Source organism: Aulonocara stuartgranti, assembly GCF_965226115.1.
Source record: "Aulonocara stuartgranti genome assembly, chromosome: 23".
Taxonomy (NCBI): domain Eukaryota; kingdom Metazoa; phylum Chordata; class Actinopteri; order Cichliformes; family Cichlidae; genus Aulonocara; species Aulonocara stuartgranti.
The window spans coordinates 50,344,281-50,365,569 of record NC_138958.1 but is presented as its reverse complement, the minus strand read 5'-3'; the positions used below and the strand labels follow the sequence as shown (position 1 = coordinate 50,365,569).

Below are 21,289 nucleotides of genomic sequence, written 5' to 3'. Positions count from 1 at the left end.
CCAGCTCCACCACCATCATCAAGTTTGCTGACGACACCGTCGTGGTGGGCCTGATCTCTGATAACAACGAGACGGCCTACCTGAAGGAGATTAGGAATCTGGAGAACTGGTGCCAGAGGAACAACCTCCTTCTAAACATCAGTAAGACAAAGGAGCTGATAGTGGACTTCAGCACTAAGCAGGAGAGGAACTACCAGACCCCCGTCATCAACGAGTGCCCAGTGGAGAGAGTGGACAACTTCAAATACCTCGGAGTTCACATCACGCAGGACCTGTCATGGTCCTGTCACATCAACACCGTGGTGAAAAAGGCCCAACAGCGTCTCTACCACCTCAGACGCTCGAGAGACTTCCTTTTTTTTTTTTTTTTGTCCCGTTTGGATCTTTAGCCATCAGAATTGTTGTCTTAAGGCCAAGAAAGATGCCAAGCGGATTTATTTTACCAAGTGGATCATCATGGGCTTGCCATATTGGTCCATTTGATTGACCTTTATTATAATTATGAATTTATTTTATTTTCAGTTGCTACAAACGGGACAGACATGACTGTGGGATAGGACAGGGGGAAAGAATGAAAGAAAGAGAGGGAGAGAAAAAAAGAAAACCAAAGGGGAGAAGAGACGGTGAGAAGGGGGGGAAGAGAGAAAAAAACAAACAAACAAAAAAAACAAAACTCCTGGGTCACCTGTATGGAGAAAAAAAAAACAGAGGAGAAAGCAAACAACAAAGAGCAACATAATAAGAAAAAAAAAGCACCATCACAATAAACTAGCTAGCAGTAGATATCGATAGTTACTAAATAATAAACGATATTGTGCAGCACGCAAGATAGACAGCGCACAGTGTGCTTTGAGGCAGCAGCCAAGAAAGCTGTAGTCCGCGTCTATGAATACCCATGTGTACACCTGTGTGCACACCTGTGTGGATCAGCATGCTTGCATTCCAAAGGTTTCTCCATGTAATGATCTGCTAGGGAGTGTGGGGAGCCACAGCCCTGTCCTCTATGGTATCAAGCAGGTATGGAGGAGATCAAAACTCCAGACATCCAGAGGCCCCCAGAACACAAGAGACCAAGGAAGACCCACAGAGGGGCAGCCGCGCCACTGTCCCAGTAAGAGCTAAGGAGAGTCCCAGATGAGGGCTCATTCAGCAGCCGCGGAGCAGAAGCCAGGGGGAGTTGCAGTGACGCGCCCGTGAGCTCCGCCGGCAGCCAGCTGTGCCTGAGTGACCGAGCCCCAGGCCGAGAGGCCGGGGGCACCCCACCTCCGAAGTGGCCCGAGCGAGCCGCCAAGGAGTGAGCCGGTGTGTACCCGGACGCCGCTTGAGAGACTTCCAACTGCCCTCCAAGGTGCTCAGGAACTTTTACTCGTGCACCATAGAGAGCATCCTGACGGGAAACATCTTAACCTGGTTCGGGAACAGCACCATGCAGGACAGACGAGCTCTACAGAGGGTTGTGCGATCAGCTGAGCGCACCATCCGCTCTGAGCTCCCTGACCTGCACTCAATCTACAGCAGGCGGTGCTGGACCAAGGCCAGGAAGATGGTGAAGGACCTCAGCCATCCCAACAACAGACTGTTCTCTCTGTTGAGGTCAGGAAAGCGATTCCGCTCCCTGAAGACCAACACAGAGAGACTGAGGAGGAGCTTCTTCCCGCAGGCGATACGGTCTCTCAATCACACCCCCACACAGTACTGACCCACACATACAGTTCTTACACACACACTGGACATTCTGGACATTGTTTTCACTTCATCACTTAAATCACTTTAAGCATATTTGCACTGCACAAGACATAATGTGGATTGCACAACACTGGACATTGTATTCTTCATTTCAAGCTAATACTTGTACAGCTGCTGTTATTGTGTATATATTTATTTATATTTCTTCATACATTCTTATATAGTTCTATATTGTGTATTTTGTTGTACACTTATTTTATTTTCAACTTTAATTTATGTATTTTATCTTATTCTTTCCCAGTTAAATTTACCCTTCATTCTAATTTGTGTTGTACAGTTATTTCATTTTTAACCTTAATTTATATTTTATTCCTTCCTAGTTAAATTTACCCTTTTTAATTTTTCATATTTATTTCCTTTCTTATTCATAGCCTTTTCCTTTTTTGTTTTCTTTAGGTCACGAGCAGTTGTCCAAGCATTTCACTACATATCGTACTGTGTATGACTGTGTACGTGACAAATAAAATTTGAATTTGAATTTGAATTTGAATTTGAAAGTCATCTACATGTGGGTTTAGTTCTGACTTTAGGGACAAGTAAAAAAATAAAATAAAATAAAAACATCTGTCCAGACAACCTGACAGTCAAAAATATAAACTCAGGAACTTAAAAGGAAAATTGTGTTGACTTTGAACGTCCGCATCAAGATAAACTTACAGATTTAAGAGTCAAAAAGTGTCAAAAAGTCTGTATCCTTACCTGAGAGTTTCAAGTTTACAGTCAGGACTCTTTAGTCCAACACACAGCAAATCCAATTCTGAATCCTGCAGTTTGTTCGAGCTCAGGTCCAGCTCTCTCAGATGATTGGATGGGGAGCTGAGAATTTCAGACAAAGCTTCAAAGCTTCTTTTTGAGAGTTTACAATCTCTCAGCCTGAGGAAGAATAACAATGGAGACATATTCTTTTATTCATCTAGCATTATTAAACATATTTGTTCATAGATTCACTTACAGCACTTTCTTGGATGCTTTGACCACTGGCAGCAGCTTCAAAAATGCCTTCTCTGAACGGGAGTATTTCTTCAGGTCGAACTCATCCAGATCTGATGACAGTAAGATGAAGACCAGAGCCGACCACTGAGCAGGAGACAGTTGATCTGTGGAGAGACGTCCTGATCTCAGGGACTGTTGGATCTCCTCCACTAGAGAACGATCATCCAGTTCATTCAGACAGTGGAACAGGTTGATGCTTTTCTCTGCAGACAGTTTCCCACTGAGCTTCTTCTTGATGTACTGGACTGTTTCCTGATTGGTCTGTGAGCTACTTCCTGTCTGTGTCAGCATGCATAGAAGATCCTGATTGGTCTGCAGTGAAAGACCCAGGAGGAAGCGGAGGAACAAGTCCAGGTGTCCATTTGGACTCTCTAAGGCTTTGTCCACAGCACTCTGGTAGAAGTCTTTTACAGTAAGTGTTTTCTGGAAGATTTTAAAGCGAGGAGATTGTTTCTTAAGCAGGTTGACTCCAGAGTTGATGAAGGTCAGATAGACATGAAGAGCAGCAAAGAACTCCTGAATGCTCAGATGGACGAAACAGTAAACGACACCGGTGAACATGTGACACTCATCAGCTTTAAAGATCTGTGTGAACACTCCTGAGTACACTGAGGCTGCTCTGATATCGATGCCACACTCTGTCAGGTCTGATTTATAGAAGATCAGGTTTCCTTTCTGCAGCTGATCAAAGGCCAGTTTTCCCAGAGACTCAATGATCTTCCTGCACGACTCTGTCTCAGCTCCTCCATCATACTTGATGTCCTTCGTTTGTAGGTGAAATAGCACAAGGCGTAGGTAGAGCTCTGTGAGAGTCTTAGGCAGATCTTGACTCTCTTTGTTCTTCATGACAAACTCCAGAACTGTAGCAGTGATCCAGCAGAAGACTGGGATGTGGCACATGATGTGGAGGCTTCGTGATGTCTTGATGTGGGAGATGATGCTGCTGGCCTGCTCCTCATCTCTGAATCTCTTCCTGAAGTACTCCTCCTTCTGTGGGTCAGTGAACCCTCTGACTTCTGTCACCATGTCAACAATGTCACAAAGGATCTTATTGGCTGCTGCAGGTCGTGTGGTTATCCAGAGGCGAGCAGAGGGAAGCAGTTTCCCCCTGATGAGGTTTATCAGCAGCACATCCACTGAGGTGGACTTTCTAGGGTCAGTCAGGATTGCAGTTTTGTGGAAGTCCAGAGGAGGTCGACACTCATCCAGACCATCAAAGATGAACACAACCTGGAAGTCTTCAAAGATGTAGATTCCTGCTTTTTTGGTTTCAGTGAAGAAGTAATGAACAAGTTCCACCAAGCTGAACTTTTCCTCTTTCAGCACATTCAGCTCTCTGAAAGTGAATGGAAACATGAACTGGATGTCCTGGTTGGCTTTGTCTTCAGCCCAGTCCAGGGTGAACTTCTGTGTTAGGACTGTTTTCCCAATGCCAGCCACTCCCATTGTCAGCACTGTTCTGATTGGTTTATCTCTTCCAGGTGGGAGTTTAAAGATGTCTTCTTGTCTGATGGTTGTTTCTGGTCTGTCTGGTTTCCTGGATGCTGTTTCAATCTGTCTGACCTCATGTTCATCATTGACCTCTGCAGTCCCTCCCCCTGTGATGTAGAGCTCTGTGTAGATCTGACTCAGGAGGGTCGGGTTTTCTGTTGTAGAAATCCCCTCGAGCACACACTGGAACTTCTGCTTCAGGTCTGACTTGAGTTTGAGCTGACACTCAGTGAGAATCTCTGCATGAATAAACAGCAAATGACACAAATGAGAAAACTGCATTCTGGTTACTGTGGTTATGTGTTCAGTTCACTGGACTCTTGGTGTCATGATCCGAGTGAGTCTGAGTAACTTTCCACAGCATCAGCTCTCCTCCCCTGGGTGGAGCCCTCCTCACTCCTCCCTGCTCCTCACCTGTTGCCAATTACTCCGGCAGTATTTATGAGCAGCACTCACAATGAACCTTCTCCAGATTGTGTGCTTAGCACAGTCAGTTCTCTGCCTCACATTTTGTCTTGTGCTCCTCAGCTTGTTTCGCGTAACCCTCTTTTCCTGTTCCCTAGTCGGCACCTGGATACATCTTCCAACTCTCGCCATAAGTCACGCCTCAGGATTCTGCCCTGCCACTGCTGGGAAAACTCACTCTTGCAAACTGCCATCCTCAGCTGCCTGCCTCCCTGTGCACCCACATCTCACTCTGTACCCAGATTTAATTCATCTCCTCCTCCAGCTGATCTCCACCTGCAGCCACGTAACACCTCTTAGTTTTTAAATCTTGGACTCATTCACTACACTGTGGACCACTCTGATTATTATCTCCTTTGTTCCAGTGATCCTGGATAGTTTCTATTCGCTCGATTCTGCCCCTGTTGTTCCTTTGACCTGCCTCAGCTTATGTTCTGGCCTCAGCTCTGCACTTCTCATAATACCTCGCTTGCTGTTGAATTTAGCCGTGATTCAGCTTTCTCCGTCAAGAAATCTAGTAAAATACATTTCTGTTAAAAGTCACTCAGCCTCCGTTTTTTGGTTCTGTGCTTGACTCCATTCCTTTTCATGAGCCATTGAGCCCTGACACTTGGGTTATAACTGAGGGCAGGTTTTATAGAGACACATTTGATTTAATTATGTTTATTTATACAGCACCAAATCAATACTAGCAACATTTCACATATTACATAAACAACACTATGGAGCCAGTGATGAATAAATATGTAGAATAAATGAAAGAATTTCAATTATAAAAGTTTTTTTTATTAATTCCTCCAAATAACAACAACAGTCACCCCAATGTGCTTTATATTGTAAGATAAAGAACCTACAATAATACAACAGAAAAAACCCCAACTATCTTTTTGGGTCCTGAAAACTGAAGGCTCTGCCTCCCATTCTACTTTTAAATACTCTGTGAACAACAAGTAGGCCTGCAGAGCGAGAGCGAAGTGCTCTAATAGGGGGATATGGTACTACAAGGTCATTAAGATAAGATGGGGCCTGATTATTTAAGACCTTGTATGTGAGGAGCAGGATTTTGAATTCAATTCTGGATTTAACAGGAAGTCGATACAGGAGAAATCTGCTCTCTCTTTCTAGTCCCTGTCAGGACTCTTGCTGCAGCATTTTGGATTAACTGAAGCCTTTTCAGCGAGTTTTTAGGACTTGCTGATAATAATGAATTACAGTCATCCAGCCTTGACGTAATAAATGCATAAACTTGTCACGGCTGGGGCAGCAGTCGTGCGGTGGAGTTAAATGAGGACCCAAGTTGCAGACAGTGGTGGAGATGCGAGTGAGGTTTTATTTACAGTGAACAAACCAAGGTGAGGGCAGAACTAAACATAAACCTAAACTGGAAAAACTACAGTGGCTTGCAAAAGTATTCGGCCCCCTTGAACTTTTCCACATTTTGTCACATTACAGCCACAAACATGAATCAATGTTAGTGGAATTCCAGGTGACAGACCAACACAAAGTGGTGCACACGTGAGAAGTGGAACGAAAATCATACATCATTCCAAACATTTTGTACAAATAAATAACTGCAAAGTGGGGTGTGCGTAATTATTCAGCCCCTGAGTCAATACTTTGTAGAACCAGCTTTTGCTGCAGTTCCAGCTGCCAGTCTTTTAGGGTCTGTCTCTACCAGCTTTGCACATCTACAGACTGAAATCTTTGCCCATTCTTCTTTGCAAAACAGCTCCAGCTCAGGCAGATTAGATGGGCAGCGTTTGTGAACAGCAGTTTTCAGATCTTGCCACAGATTCTGGATTGGATTTAGATCTGGACTTTGACTGGGCCGTTCTAACACATGGACATGTTTTGTTTTAAACCATTCCATTGTTGCCCTGGCTTTATGCTCAGGGTCGTTGTCCTGCTGGAAGGGGAACCTCCGCCCCAGTCTCAAGTCTTTTGCAGACTCCAAGAGGTTTTCTTCCAAGATTGCCCTGTATTTGGCTCCATCCATCTTCCCATCAACTCTGACCAGCTTCCCTGTCCCTGCTGAAGAGAAGCACCCCCAGAGCATGATGCTGCCACCACCATATTTGACAGTGGGGATGGTGTGTTCAGAGTGATGTGCAGTGTTAGTTTTCCACCACACATAGCGTTTTGCATTTTGAACAATAAGTTCCATTTTGGTCTCATCTGACCTGAGCACCTTCTTCCACATGTTTGCTGTGTCCCCCACATGGCTTGTGGCAAACTGCAAACGGGACTTCTTATGGTTTTCTGTTAACAATGGCTTTCTTCTTGCCACTCTTCCATAAAGGCCAACTTTGTGCAGTGCACGACTAATAATTCCCCCACCTGAGCTGTAGATCTCTGCAGCTCGTCCAGAGTCACCATGGGCCTCTTGGCTGCATTTCGCATCAGCACTCTCCTTGTTCGGCCTTGTTCGATTACACACAGGTGCACTCTATTTAGTCATTAGCACTCATCAGGCAACGTCTATGTGCAACTGACTGCACTCAAACCAAAGGGGGCTGAATAATTACGCACACCCCACTTTGCAGTTATTTATTTGTAAAAAATGTTTGGAGTCATGTATGATTCTCATTCCACTTCTCACGTGTACACCGCTTTGTGTTGGTCTTTCACCTGGAATTCAAATAAAACTGATTCATGTTTGTGGCTGTAATGTGACAAAATGTGGAAAAGTTCAAGGGGGCCGAATACTTTTGCCACTGTAACAGACAAACCTGAAAACATAAGGACAGCAGGGAATACACAGAGATGACACAAAGAAGGCTGGATAGAGAGACGAGTAGTAACACTGATTAACACAGTAATGCAGACGACACAACGAGGAACACAGGCAGACACATACTATAAATACACACAAGGTAATGAGGGAATGACACACAGGAGGGGAGCACAGCTGATCCTAATTCACAAGACGAGACACAAACCTTCAAAGTAAAACAGGAAACAGACTGTTTTACAACACAAACTCGGGGACACGAACAGAACACAGAGGAAAGACACAGGTAGAGATCAACCTAAGAACTAATACAAAATCAGAATTAACACAAAGTACACAAGGTGATACCAAAAATGAAACAAAACGCTGAACGACCCAGGACCATGACAGAACTAGTTTTTCAGCGTCACTCTGAGACAGGATATTTCTAACTTTAGAGATGTTGCACAAATGGAAGAAAGCAGTCTTGCATATTTGTTTAATATGTGCGTTGAAGGACATGTCCTGGTCAAAAATGACTCCAAGGTTCCTCACAGCGTTACTGGAGGCCAAGGTAATGCCATCCAGAGTAAGAATCTGCTTAGATACCATATTTCTAAGATTTTCAGGGCCGAGTACAATAACCTCAGTTTGATCTGAATTAAGAAGCAGAAAGTTAGCGGCCATCCAGGTCTTTATGTCTTTAAGACATTCCTGCAGTTTAACTAATTGGTGTGTGTTATCTGACTTCATGGACAGATGGAGCTGGGTATCATCTGCATAGCAGTGTAAATGTATGCTATGTCTTCTAATGATGCTGCCTAAGGGAAGCTTGGTAACGGGAGCGTTGCCAGCAGAAGGCTGAAGTGGAATCTCCAAGAAAGCTGCAGAAGAAAAAACATGAGCTGAAATGGTGGATTTTAGTCATATAAGGAGAACTGTGGCTTTCCTCCAACCTTTGACCAATCACCTTAGTGTCCTGTTTATCAACCATAATAAAAAGCATTTACTGTCTGGGCATTTTTTTGTTTGGGTCTCCAAACAGCAGAAAGAAATGGCAGCCATTTTTTTTAACTTTACCTTCAACTGGTAAATAGATTTAAGAGAAAGCACTTTGATCATATTTGTGACGTGTCCCAAACTGTTGTTGTCGCCTCATTTATGTTGATAAAACAGCTCTAAAACCAATCTCACAATATAAATCTGTAAAATGGGCAGAAAACCTGCTGCTGGTCCCATTTTAATCAAACCAACCCAAAGAGCAGATATTCATGTGTACACAGGAGGTTATTTGTGCAGATGCATAAAACATAAACTGTTGGCTTTCTGCAGTCTCTCACTCCTGAAAGTGTTGGCAAGTGTTTTGGATTTATTATTTATATGGATTTTAATGGCACCTGTGTAATGTTAACTAAGGTTTTTATTGTTTATGTATTTTTTGTTTAGTCATTCCCTGACTTACCTGTGGGTTCTGGGATGGTTTTATTTAAATTCTCCAACAGATCATTCCTGTTTAACCTCCCCAAAAGATTTTTAGCAACTTCAAAAGTGTTGATAGAGTAGGTATCAAACATCAGATCCACTATGTCCGTCCTCTCTGCATTCTCCAGTTCACTCTCTGGGATTGCTGGTAAACCTTCTACAGACCCGTTCTTCAGATGCCACTTAAATTCTTCAAAGTCATCACGTCCCAAATCCTTCAAAGTCCCCAGAAGGATTTCTTTAGGTGTCGTCATCTTTTACCCTGTAAGGACCCGATAAACAAAGACTGTAACAACAGCTGGAGAGGTAATTGTCTGATTTATCAGAATTTAACTTGATTCTAACAGCAGTTCATCACAATAAATTTCTAAGGCTCAGAATGCAACAAAATTGCACATGAAGAAGCACATAGAGAAGTATCCAAGTAACACTTTGCTACAATATAAAACAAACTATTATAAATAAAGAAAATATATAAACTAAATATATACACTACCCGTCAAACGTTTTAGAACAGCCCAATTTTTCCAGTGTTTTTGTCACGGTTTGCGAGCCGTGTGTAAATTATTAAAGGACCCTTTATGCAGGCAGCTCAGATGCAAGTGAGTTTATTCATCACATGGTGATACAAACAGAAATGGCGAAGGTGAGCATGGAAACTAAGCAAAAACCTAAACTGGGAAAACTAACAGTACACGAATATGAAGAATTACACGAAGGGAAGACGAAAACACGGAACACAAGGGGTGGGAGCAAAGCACCACAACACATCACTATATAGTAGTGATGGGTCCAGCAACACTGATGCACCGACGCTTGTATCAAGCTCACAGAGCGAAACCTGTATCGGTGCGTGTGTCGCTTTAAGAAAAAGTCACGTGATCGATACAGCTGCTGTATCGCTCATTACCAACGCGCTAAACTGTGTTTAAAAGGTACCGCATCTGCATCTGTCAATGGGATGAGTCGCCACCAAAAAACCCCCCAAAAAACCAAAATTACTCTCGCAAAGATAAAAAAAACAAAAAAAAAACATCTCTCCATAACAAAATTGAGCTTGAAAGAAAAAAAAAATGTTTCTGCTGTGTGGGATCATTTTGATCTTTTAACTGCAAATAAGGGAATAGTTTGTCTGTCTTTGTTTCAGTGTAATCTATCAGAATAGGAAAAACAGCAATGTGACTTGCAGTGTAAATTATTTATTTTCTATTCTGCTGAGCTTTGTTACACAATCAAAAGCACCTCCTCAGTGTTCAGGCATTACAGAACCAAACATGAAAATGAGGAGACAAACACACCGAGAATGAACACAGGTCGGCCTATATTGACACTGAACTGCTTTATCATCATTTTTTAATTAACATGCGTTTTATTATTTTGAAATCAAGCACCTAGGAAGTCTGTTCTGGACCATGCAGTCCTGAGTTTTATTATAACGGACTGCCAACCCCTTAGTATTGTGGAGAGTGTCGGAGAGAAACATTCCAAGATCAGAGGATCCTTTAACGTACTGGGGGAACAGGAAGACATCTTATCTGAACCTTTTCCACCTGGCTTTACAGTTTTTGTGTACCCCAGCTTCATCTGTGCCTCTGAATTTTCCAAAGCTGGGGAAATGCACCTTAGAACACACATGCATCAACACTACAATGAGCGGGCGGAGGGAGGTTTTGGAGTCTTCTCACACCCCCGTTCTCTGCGACAGGCACGTGCAGAGGGGGGGGGGGCTAGAGGGGCTTGAGCACCCGCCCCTTTCCTGATGGGTGCCCAAGGTGCCCTTTTGTTGAGGCAACTTTAAAAAAAAAAAAAAGTATTATTTTTTTTTAATGTGTGCGTGCGTGCGGAGTCCTGTCTGTGCCCTTCAACAATAATATTTAACTATTAATCACAGTTTTGCTAAATAAAAGGATCTGGCTTGCATCTGTCACATGATCACATTTAACCAATGATCGCCCTCGACGGCAGAACGCGCTGGTTACGAGCCGGGAACGAGCTCACAAAGAGCACGCGCATTTTTTGCGGTCCGGAGCTGTAAGAGAAACACAAGTTAACTCAGAGACACAGACTGATGCGACAAACCCAGTAAGTAGGTGTACAGCGTACACTGTAGTGTGTAGCACACAGGAGTATTAGCTTATTACGTACACGTTGGTAAGTTGTCTTGTGGCAATTTGACGAACTGAAACAAACGAGCGTGCTGTGTGTGCAACAGCGTGACAAACATTACCTGTCCTTTTATTAACTGCACATGTAGTGCTGGTCATAGCTGCTGGCTACCTGTGTAAGGCTGTCATGGGTCTGTAGCTCTGTCACCGTTTTAGTGAACATATTTAGTTTTAAAGTAAGTTACAGAGCATTTCCTGCCCTTCTGGGGGGATTATATTTCACTAAAAAACGATCTAATATACATGTCCACATAATTATGCATTATTATAATTATAATATATTAAAAACACACTGTATTTTAAAGAACATACATTAAGATGCAGATTATATTAGATTTATATTTTAAATAAGACAAAATTTGGATTTTACAGCAGTAAAATGATTGTATCTCTATACATGTAATAAGCTTTGCCCTGCACAGAGTGGATAGTGAAACAAATGGAATCATCATAAATACATTATTTCATATTTATTACTTCCCCCTCCTCATTGCTTTATTATTGTAGCTCTAGTAATAAATAATAATGTAAGGATTCTGGATCAGCACCATGATGCCCATAGTATATACAGTATTCTGAAGAAGGTCTAAAATGTCAGTGTGTTGCACCAAAATATTTAAGTAATTATCAGTTTTAGTTCTTAGAGTGTACCTCAAAGCACACTGTGTTCTGTTGATCTTATGTGCTGCACAATAATGTTTAATATTTAGTATTTACTGTTATATTACTATATATCATTGTGATGTTGTTTATTGTATTGCTCTCGTTTTCTTCTGCTTGTTTTCTTTTTTCTTTCTCAACAGGTGATCCAGGTGATTGATGTATGTGTTTGTGTGTATATATATATATATATATATATATTTTTTTTTTTTTTTTTGTCTGCTTATTTAGTTGGTTTTTGTTTTTTTGCCCTTTATCCCTGTCCCAGGACACAGCTGGGAGTGATTGACAAGATGAGACAGAGGAAACGCAAACTAAACACACTGACATGAGACACGGACCTTCACCACAAAGCAGTAAATACATAGACTGAGGCTACGTCCACACGTACACGGGTATTTTTGAGAACGGAGATTTTCCGTTTTTGTTTTCAGAAATAATCCCGTCCACACGTAAAGGCAGAAATGAAGGAAAACACTGCTAGGAACATGCCAAAGCAACAGGTGGAGATATATTCCTAACCGTGCAGAAATGCTGGCCAATCAGAAGTCTAGAAGCCTCGGTGGGAAAAAGTAAACAAAGCTGGGGCATAGAAGGAGAACCAAGTCGTATGTGTGGAGGGACAGTAACTGTGTGTATATGTAATCATTTAAACACTGCAGAAAGTACAATTAACACTAATAGTATAATAATAGTACCTGAATTGTACGGAGCCCCTCTGATGACATGGTCCAAAAATAAATAAATTGTGGCCACAAAATACCCTCGAAATACTATTTTCGAGAGCACGAAATGGGTATAACGTGGCAACGAATTACGCATTTGTGGCAACATCATATTGATACAATTCCTGGACAGCTGCGTAGAGACACAAGCATGAGAGTAGGCTAAACCTATACACCGTGGACAGAGACGGTATGAGTGAGTTTTATTTTAGGCTGGGAATGAGCTACAATGCATTTTGAAAAGCCTGCAATGCAAGGAACCATTATTACGGAGAGACATTTAAACAGGATACTGAGAGCCCAGTTGCTTTACAGGGCCTGGACGCCGGGATAGATTTTATTGTCAACCAACTGCAAGGGCCTGGGAAGGATCACGGTTATTGGTCAAGTGTTTCGTGCCCACAAATTAGCATTTCGTGCGCACGAAGTAGTATTTTGTGGCCACAATTGATTTATTTTTTGGACCATGTCATCAGAGGGGCTCCGAAGAATTGGGATACAGCCTCTGAGATAGAAAGTGTGCGACCGTGAACTCGACTCTCTTTATGACACATACACACACAGACACACACACAGACACTTGTTTTCAGATTTTAGTGAGGACACCAAAAAGCCTCAAAAATATCCTCAAACTCGTGAGGACGGCCATTTTGTGGGACTCTATTAGCCCACATAGTAGCATACCAACTCTTTGTCCTCACAAACATGTCTAAACAGGTACACACACACACACAGACACACACACAAACAGGTTTGTCAGGTTCCTCGGCTCGTTCTCTGCGTTCAGTCCATTGAAGGTGATTATTGAGCCAATCACAGCTACAGAGCTCACTGTGACTCTTCTTCTCTCTACAGTCACACAAACAAACACACTCAGAGACTCTGACAGCAAAACTACAACAATGTGGTGTTAACACTCACCCTGCCTCAGCTCCACCGTCCTCCTGCTGCTCTGACGGAGGCTCAGCTGTTTCTCTTCCTGTTCCCACCTGCTCGGGTGGCTCCTCCCCTCTGCAGTTACAGGAAATCAGGTGTGTGTGTCTCTTGTTGAGACTGGTTCTTCCTGCTCTCTATCATCACATTGGGTGTTTCCAAATTCAGGGAGAGGATGCTTCGAATGCCACATTTGTAGGAAATTGTATCACATGGACGCGACGAAGGCTGTTCAAATTTGAAGTCTTCCAAATGCGTCCTTCATTTCCCTGAATTTGAAGGATGGGTCAGGTGTGTCCTTTGTGGCCCAACATATCCCAGGATTCATTGCGGGCCATACAGGAGATATTGTTCTGATAATGATAGTGATCGAAGTGGGAGTTAATGCAGGAGACGAACACTTTCAAATGTAAGTATATGAAAATCTGGTGGTGCAAAAGTTTTTATAGCGGGTGTGTTGTTAGGCTCTGGGCATCTGCATAGACATGTTCTTTTTTTGAGAATGTGAGGACAAACTTGAAAGAGAGACACTGTGAGAGTGGACACATCCACACTGCTGCTGCATCTGTGCTCACCACGATGGCCTCCTTCAGAGAGATGGAGGACTCACTCTGTCTTCTGGCTGATGTAATTGTTCAGCTTTGAACAGCTGTCGTTCCAGCTGCTTTTAACTTTGTAGTTTCACATTTGTACAGACTTTATATTTTTTATAGACGTGTCATAAACCAGTCCTTAAATCATTTTCATTATCACAGATACAGTCTACACTCTGCATCATGAGCTGGTCAATATCGCAAAAGTTGTAATTCGTTTCATGTTTCATGTAAACTGCTCTGAGGTCACAGTGACACCAGCAGATGTAGTTACAGCCTCTCTGTCCCCACCATCCCGGCCCACGTAGACCGCAAAGGCCGGGTCCTCCGAAGGATGCAGCCGACGAATTGGAACACAGCTCATGTCTGACAGCAGTTTGAAGAGGAAATGGATTCTGTTCTGTTCTTCACTCATCACCTACCTGACAGCTGACACCTCACACCTGTTTCTCAGCTGCAGGTCAGACAGAAGGACACACAGAGGATGGAGGGAAGGAGGATGGATCTGCTAGTCTGAAAGTTGGTATGTCAGTTTCTGGTCAAGTTTTTGTTCAACAGGAAACATAAACAGAAGCAGGATTCATACCAGCCTCCACTTGAACAGCAGCCTGCTTAAACTGTCTGCGTGTCTCTAGCTGATCTCTGTCTCCTGCTGATGTCACAACGTCTCCGTTTTATTTGAACACTGGAGGTGAAGATGGCAGATTGTTGGCTAAAATGGATGTCTGTGGCATCCTGCATTTAATGTTCAGCATCTTTGTGAAAAACCCTTTAAAAGTTGTTTAACATGTCCAAAAATCCAAAACTGTTACAGATTACAAAGATGTTGTTTCTATGAGCTCAGGCTGTACTTGCTAGTTCACATTTCGGTAGTAATGTTGATGATGAGGATCATTATTTGTCATTGCTTTAGTTTTTATTCCACTGTTTCAAGGACATGCACTTAGTAGGGACAGCGGACTGGACAGGTCTTCAGTCTGTCTCGCTCTAAGACAGCTGGGTTAGGCTCCAGCGCCCCCGCGACCCTGAAAAGGATCAGCAGAAGTGGATGGATGGAGGGTCAGTTTGTCAACATTAGAAAAACAAACATACTACCTGCCTTAAATGTGAAATGGACGGGCTTTATGTTTGCTCGTTGTTTGCTAAAGAGACTTTTCTGCAGCATTTCTCTCCCGACTTCTTTGTAGCACCTTTCACTGTCACACATTTGATCTTTACAGCAGGGCTGTGCCATATCATATACCATACTATAGAATTTTGACATAGTAGCTATATAATGTTACTCCTACTTTATAGATCTCCATCACCCGATCCTCCGAAAACCTCTTGGAGTTGGCAGCACTCGACTGAGCCATTTTGTGCAGAAGAAGATTAAAATGATGCTTTAAACTCCAGATGTTATCTGAGCTCAGATCCTAAAGCCAGACCTCTGCATCTTCATTCTTGTGGAAAAGCAGAGCAGATGTTGTTTTCAGGAGGATGCTGCTATAATGGCTTTAGTTCCTTGCAGGTAATTATGACGACAGCAGAAGCAGCAGGAACAACAAACAGCCCAAACTAACAGACAAAATATTAATGAAAGTCCAACCCAATCTCCTCCATCCCCGTATCTTCCACTATTTGCATCTTCATCTGTGAAACCTGCAGAGCAGAAACAGTGTGTGGACAAAGTTAGCCGGTATGCAGACATGTTTGCTTTTGTTACAGGAGTTTGAAACACATCTGCAGCTCATTCAGAGGCTTTGGGGCCGTACACACTTCATTTTAAATCAGTACAGCCGATCTCACAGCTGCTGGATGTTTCTTTGAATCATAAGAACATTAAGACAAACAAGATGATCATGAAAATCATATTAATGATTGATTTGGCCTACGTTTGATGCTGAACTGCAGTAGCTCCTGACATTGTGCTTTTATTTCGTCTGGATTAGTTTGCAGCACTGCTGCACAGTTTACATTAAAGTGCACTTTTGCAGAGCAGACGACCCCCTGCACGACTGATGGGGTGAACCAAGGCCCTGCATCAGACAAAGAAGCATTATTTCAACTGTGAGTCATGCAAAGCAGCTCTAGTAGAGTCCTGTAAATGAACAGACTGGATCCCTGTAACGTACCACCTCAGTGACCAGTGGAAACATTCAAATGTTCAGGTAGTCATCCTAACTGACTTGGGGTTTCTGCCAGTGTGTTACAAGTGAAGCAGCTTGCCTGGTCTACACACTGGGACTCGTTTCTTTAAATCACCATTAATACAGTTTCAGCTGCTGACACATTCACTAGTGGGTAGTAATTAAAGCATGCTGCACCACTCATGAGTGCTATCATTCAGCACTCTCATTCATTTGTCTTAAAGCTGGTAATTAAACTCCCTGATGCCTCACTCTGTCTCACTCTTTTCTGTGTGTGAGAGAAAGAAGATGCAGCTGTGTTTCTAACAGCTGCTCTGGAGGAAGCCCTGCAACTCTAGAATCTCACCTGAATCTGTGACTGTGAGCTTGATGGAGTGCCTGAACTCCTTGATGACTCTCTCACCACAGATGCTGTGGTTGGTTGGTTCACTCACTATGTATTAACAGACCTCTCTGCATTGAATCATATCTGTTATTAATCTCTGTCTCGCTTCCACAGCATGTCTTCATCCTGTCTTCCTTCTCTCACCCCAACCGGTCAGCAGATGGCCCCGCCCCTCCCTGAGCCTGGTTCTGCTGGAGGTTTACGTTGAAACCAAGCACACCATTGTTTTTCTTGTGACATTACCAATAAGTTTGATGTGTCACATGGCCCTCTTCCTATTGAAAAAACAAAAGTTGTATCCAAGATGGCCGACTTCTAAATGGCCACCATGGTCACCACCCATCTTGAGGAGTTTGCCCCTCACATATACTAATGTGCCACAAACAGGACTTTAATATCACCAACCATTCCCATGTTATTACGGTGTATCCATATAAATGGCCCACCCTGTACTTACATTATAACCAATCCGCTCCTTTATCCCCACTTAAAATATTTTTACTGAACTATTGTAATATTTGCTGCCATTGCTGCTGTCCTCTTGGCCAACTTACTCTTACAAAAGACATGTTTAATGTTAATGAGATTTTTTTTTAACTAAATAAATAAAGGTTATATAAAAGTCGCTGCCAAAAACTGATCGCGGCTTCTACCTTGTTACACGAATGTTGTTTGTGGCTCAAGATGACTTTATGTCATCCATGAGGGAAGCATTTGACATATGTTTCACATATTATAGCCCAACAAGTTACTTATAGCAGTTTAAATACGAGCAATCACTTTTTGGCAAATACCAGAAATCAGTTTTTGGCAGACAATCACTTTTTGGCACAACACCGGTGTCTAGCAGGTTTTATATTTTAGAAAGTTTAAAGCTCAGCTTAATAGAAGTAGTGTGGTCGTGAGTTTTGCATAAACAAATTTGTGCAAACCTCAATGAAGTGAAGCAACATTATAAAGAAGAGCGAGCCTAAATGACTCCCCAATGATGTGAGAGACTGATAGTCATACAGAAAACAATGACTTTGAGCTGTTGCTGCTAAACGTGCTTCTACAAGCAACTGAATCTTGGAGTGTACTTTGGTTTGTCTGCTCATAAATTGGTGGTTCATGATGATAAATGAACTTCTGAACTGGTTTAACATCAGTGCAGTGGCTGGTCCATTCCTTGATGTATATGTCAACGTTCAAAATGAGCCATTTAAATCAGCTGTGTTGGATCAAGGACACATCTAAACCCTGCAGGACAGCGGCCCCGAGGCCTGGAGTTCCCACCCTCAGTGCAGTGGAAATAGTCTCGTGCCAGTCTTGGTGCTGCCTTTGAGTCTATATTGCCGAACACTGTGTGCACACATTTCTTTCCTTCCTAAACAAACACACATTTGTAAAGGAAAATTTAAATTGAACTCACAGTTGGCGGTTAATCGTTATATAGTTTAGATGTACACCGAGAGACGCATTTAGTGGGACTTTTACACCGCCACAGATTTTCTTCTTCTTTTTTGTTACATTATTGACATATACTAGATATTTTAACCTAAGCAGCAACAATCATGTCTCTGGTACAGGCACTTTCCACCATGCAGGTTAAGCTAAAATGTGACTTGAAACAAATTCTGGGTTTCCGTTCCATAAAGGTTCATTTCATCTGGTAAGTTAGCCCCTGAGGTAACAGTCTATGTGAACATAACATACTCACTGACTCACACTCAACTTGATTGATAGTGATTTCCTGAATTAGGCAAAGCGCACAGAGGAAATTCATTTGCATATGTTTGTTTTCACAATCACTGAAATCCAAGTTAGGCATGTTTCCCTTTGTTGTTGTTCTTGACACGAGTGCTTCAGTTATTTTCTCATCAGTATGTTAGGACAGAAAGGATTCTGTTGTGGATTTATGATCATCTCACGTGTGTCCATCTTTCAAACTCTTAGATTGTGTAGACATTAATGCAGCTGTCAGACTGTAGGCCAGTTTCTTTGCACTGTAAGCATTGATTGGATGCTACTGTAGCAATCAGTGCTTACACAAAACGTCCCTGCGTAAACCCTCAGACACACAACAAACAGATCAATAGTATCTGAAATTCAGAGTACGGATCTTTTTACACATTTCTCACAGAAAATCACCTAAATCGCTTTCGTGTGAGATGCATATCATGTTTGCCTCATAAAGACTTGCCCTGTATGTATTCATTTCTTTTGACTTTCACGTGGAATTGTCACCTAATATAACAGGTCCATCAGTAAATGGTGTCTATCTTCAGTTTCTGTCTCCTAGACTTTGTCCCTGTCAGGTTACAGCTGAATAGATAGTCATATCATGCAGAGACTGCATCGTACTATAATGCTCGTATGATCGCGTTTGTCATAAGTGGACTGGTCTTGTTGAAACTTTGCATAAACCTTGCCCAGTAAACTGTGAGTGCTAACATTTCTATGGCATATGCAAATACTTTAGACAAATCCCACAGTTGTCTATATTTGTATATTTGACAGTTTAATGAAGCATTTAGAAATCAAAGGTCAGATTAAAATGCTGTATCACAATAGAATGTGATATCACACAATACAATATTTTTAATATCACACACAGCATGAAAGTTTGCTAGTGTATATTATAAAAATATTACAGTATGTTGGTATAACTTTATCCCCTCCTAGTTTTTAAGATACAAATTTTGGCCCACACTGATTTGTGATCATATTCCTCTGTCCACTAAATGAAGATGGAGGCTCTGCTCTTTATTTCTGTGTTTCTCTGGAGAATCCTGGTAACATGATGGCTTTCTGTCTCTAAACACACACGAGCTTAACTCCGAATGAACATGATCAGAGTTCATTGAACCAACTCTGATCAGTCTTTTCTAAGGGTTTCAAGCCTTTCTTGTTCGAGCCTCTCTTTGTTGTTGCTACAGTTATGTGTAATTATTAATAGTATTGCAGATGTTAGCCTCTTCCTGCAGTGTTGATGTGGGTAAAGGCTTTAACCATGGATTAGCGGCAGGTCCCAGCTTGTAAATTGTGGAGCATTAATGCCCACTCCAGCTCCTATAACCAAATATAAACAGTTGGGATGAGAGTTAGCTCAAGCCACTACAACAGCCAGCAAGAATGATCTGTTCATGCTAGCATTAACAGTGCCTATACACATAGCGACACACGGGGGAGGGGCCTAACTAATAACCAAGATGACTACAGGCTTGGAGGTGCTAAAAGTCAGATATACCAGGAGCAGTTTGGGCTTTAGAACAAATTTTGTGTAATTATAACAATATGTAATTTAGGACCTGGTTACATATGATGCTGCTGATTTTTTAAATCTAATTTTTACGTTGCATTAATTTCTTTTTGTCAGACAGGGAATCAAACAAGTTCTGTTTTCTCGAATGAATCCCACTGTTATTTGTTTGTCCTACCAACAGGGATGTTTACATGGTATTCATGACTGCTGCACCTGATGACTTTCACAGCTTGAGGACTGCAAACATTTCCCAACAAGACATGAGTGGTGGGGTGATCGTTGGTATTCCTGATCAGGTGAGGATCTGTTCCCATCAAACCACCAAAACCAGTTGTTCAGGATGTTTACAGGATGAAGAATCCCCAGTTATTCTTTGTGGTTGGAATGTGCCTACATATGGCTGTGTGTGATTCTGGCTTACTTTAGGGTCAGAGCAGTTGGTATGTGGAGCAAATACTGACACAGTCAGAGTGGGCAAACCAGCAATAGGCTTGTTGTCATACCTGGAAGTCTGAAAGCTCCCGATGCTGGATGGTCTTTCTAGTTTTTAATGACAGGTCGTCTAACAAAGCTTCCATGAGGTGCTATAATGGAGACTGTCCTTTTCAAGGAGTTTCTCATGTCTTATCCTACTTTTTTCTTTTTTTTAATTAACAGGAGTGAGAATTTGAAATCCTCTATATTGACATGATTACATTTCTTCTATTAAATGAGAAGTACATTTTGAACACAGTATAGTGAACACAATATCCAAGAAGCTAAATCTGGTGAAATGGTTTCTTTAGCTGTCAGCTTGAAAGGCTGATTGGGGTATTTTTGTCACCTTGCATGCGGGTGGCATGGACACCCGACTTTTGTGTGCATTTATCAAAAAGCTTGGATGATTTTGAAGATCAGTGGCATTCAACTCATGATCAGCGTTCAAGTTTTCTTAAAATCTTGTAACATGATAACTGGAAAGAAGACAGCTAGGATTTTCAAACTGATCCATAGATGGATCTACTATGAAGCTGAGGGACAGCACTGCTTAAAAGATCCTTTTTAAATGACTCCAGCTGTCTGATTTAATGAGACCACGTGTGCTCAAGTTTCCTGCTCTGACTCGGCCTCAGAATGTCTAGAGGCAGAAATCAAGCACACTCAAAGGAAATAAGCGTATCAGTGGGCATGTGCTCAGCACGCAGAGTGGGAGTGACTAAAGGTGCCACTGCAGAGCATCGCAGTTGTTTCGTGTGATTAAGTTGTGTGTTTATGAACCTGTGAGTGTTAGTCCTTTTGGCAGGATGACTCGCATGAAGCTGTTATAATTGTTTGTGCATGTTAAAGTTATGCCTCAGTTCTTTGATACCATGTTGGTAGGATTATTTGGCACTAAGTTAATAGCAGTGGCTGTAATCTCCCGCAGTCATTACATCCAGCGGTATTACAAATAAAGGACTTTTCTATTGTTTAGTTTAACTGTGGCTAGCTTGCCATGTCCGTGCCTTATGATTGGCAATTTGTATGACGTGCTATTTAGGCAATATATGATCTATAGTGACCCCTTGTGGATATTGTGAGATATTGCT

General features: G+C 42.2%; 2 protein-coding genes across 2 annotated transcripts in view; both read right to left on the bottom strand.

The window, feature by feature from the left end:
• Positions 1–21,289, bottom strand: part of LOC309701485 (NACHT, LRR and PYD domains-containing protein 12-like) — a 1,029,495-nt gene that overhangs the window by 228,653 nt on the left and 779,553 nt on the right. The gene's annotated exons all lie outside the window — the stretch shown is intronic.
• LOC309700403 (NLR family CARD domain-containing protein 3-like) lies at positions 2,442–9,141 on the bottom strand (the record flags this gene model as incomplete). Its single annotated transcript, XM_082523922.1, has 3 exons — positions 2,442–2,619; positions 2,699–4,469; positions 8,868–9,141. The coding sequence occupies 3 exons, from the start codon at positions 9,139–9,141 to the stop codon at positions 2,442–2,444; spliced, it is 2,223 nt and encodes a 740-aa protein (XP_082380048.1).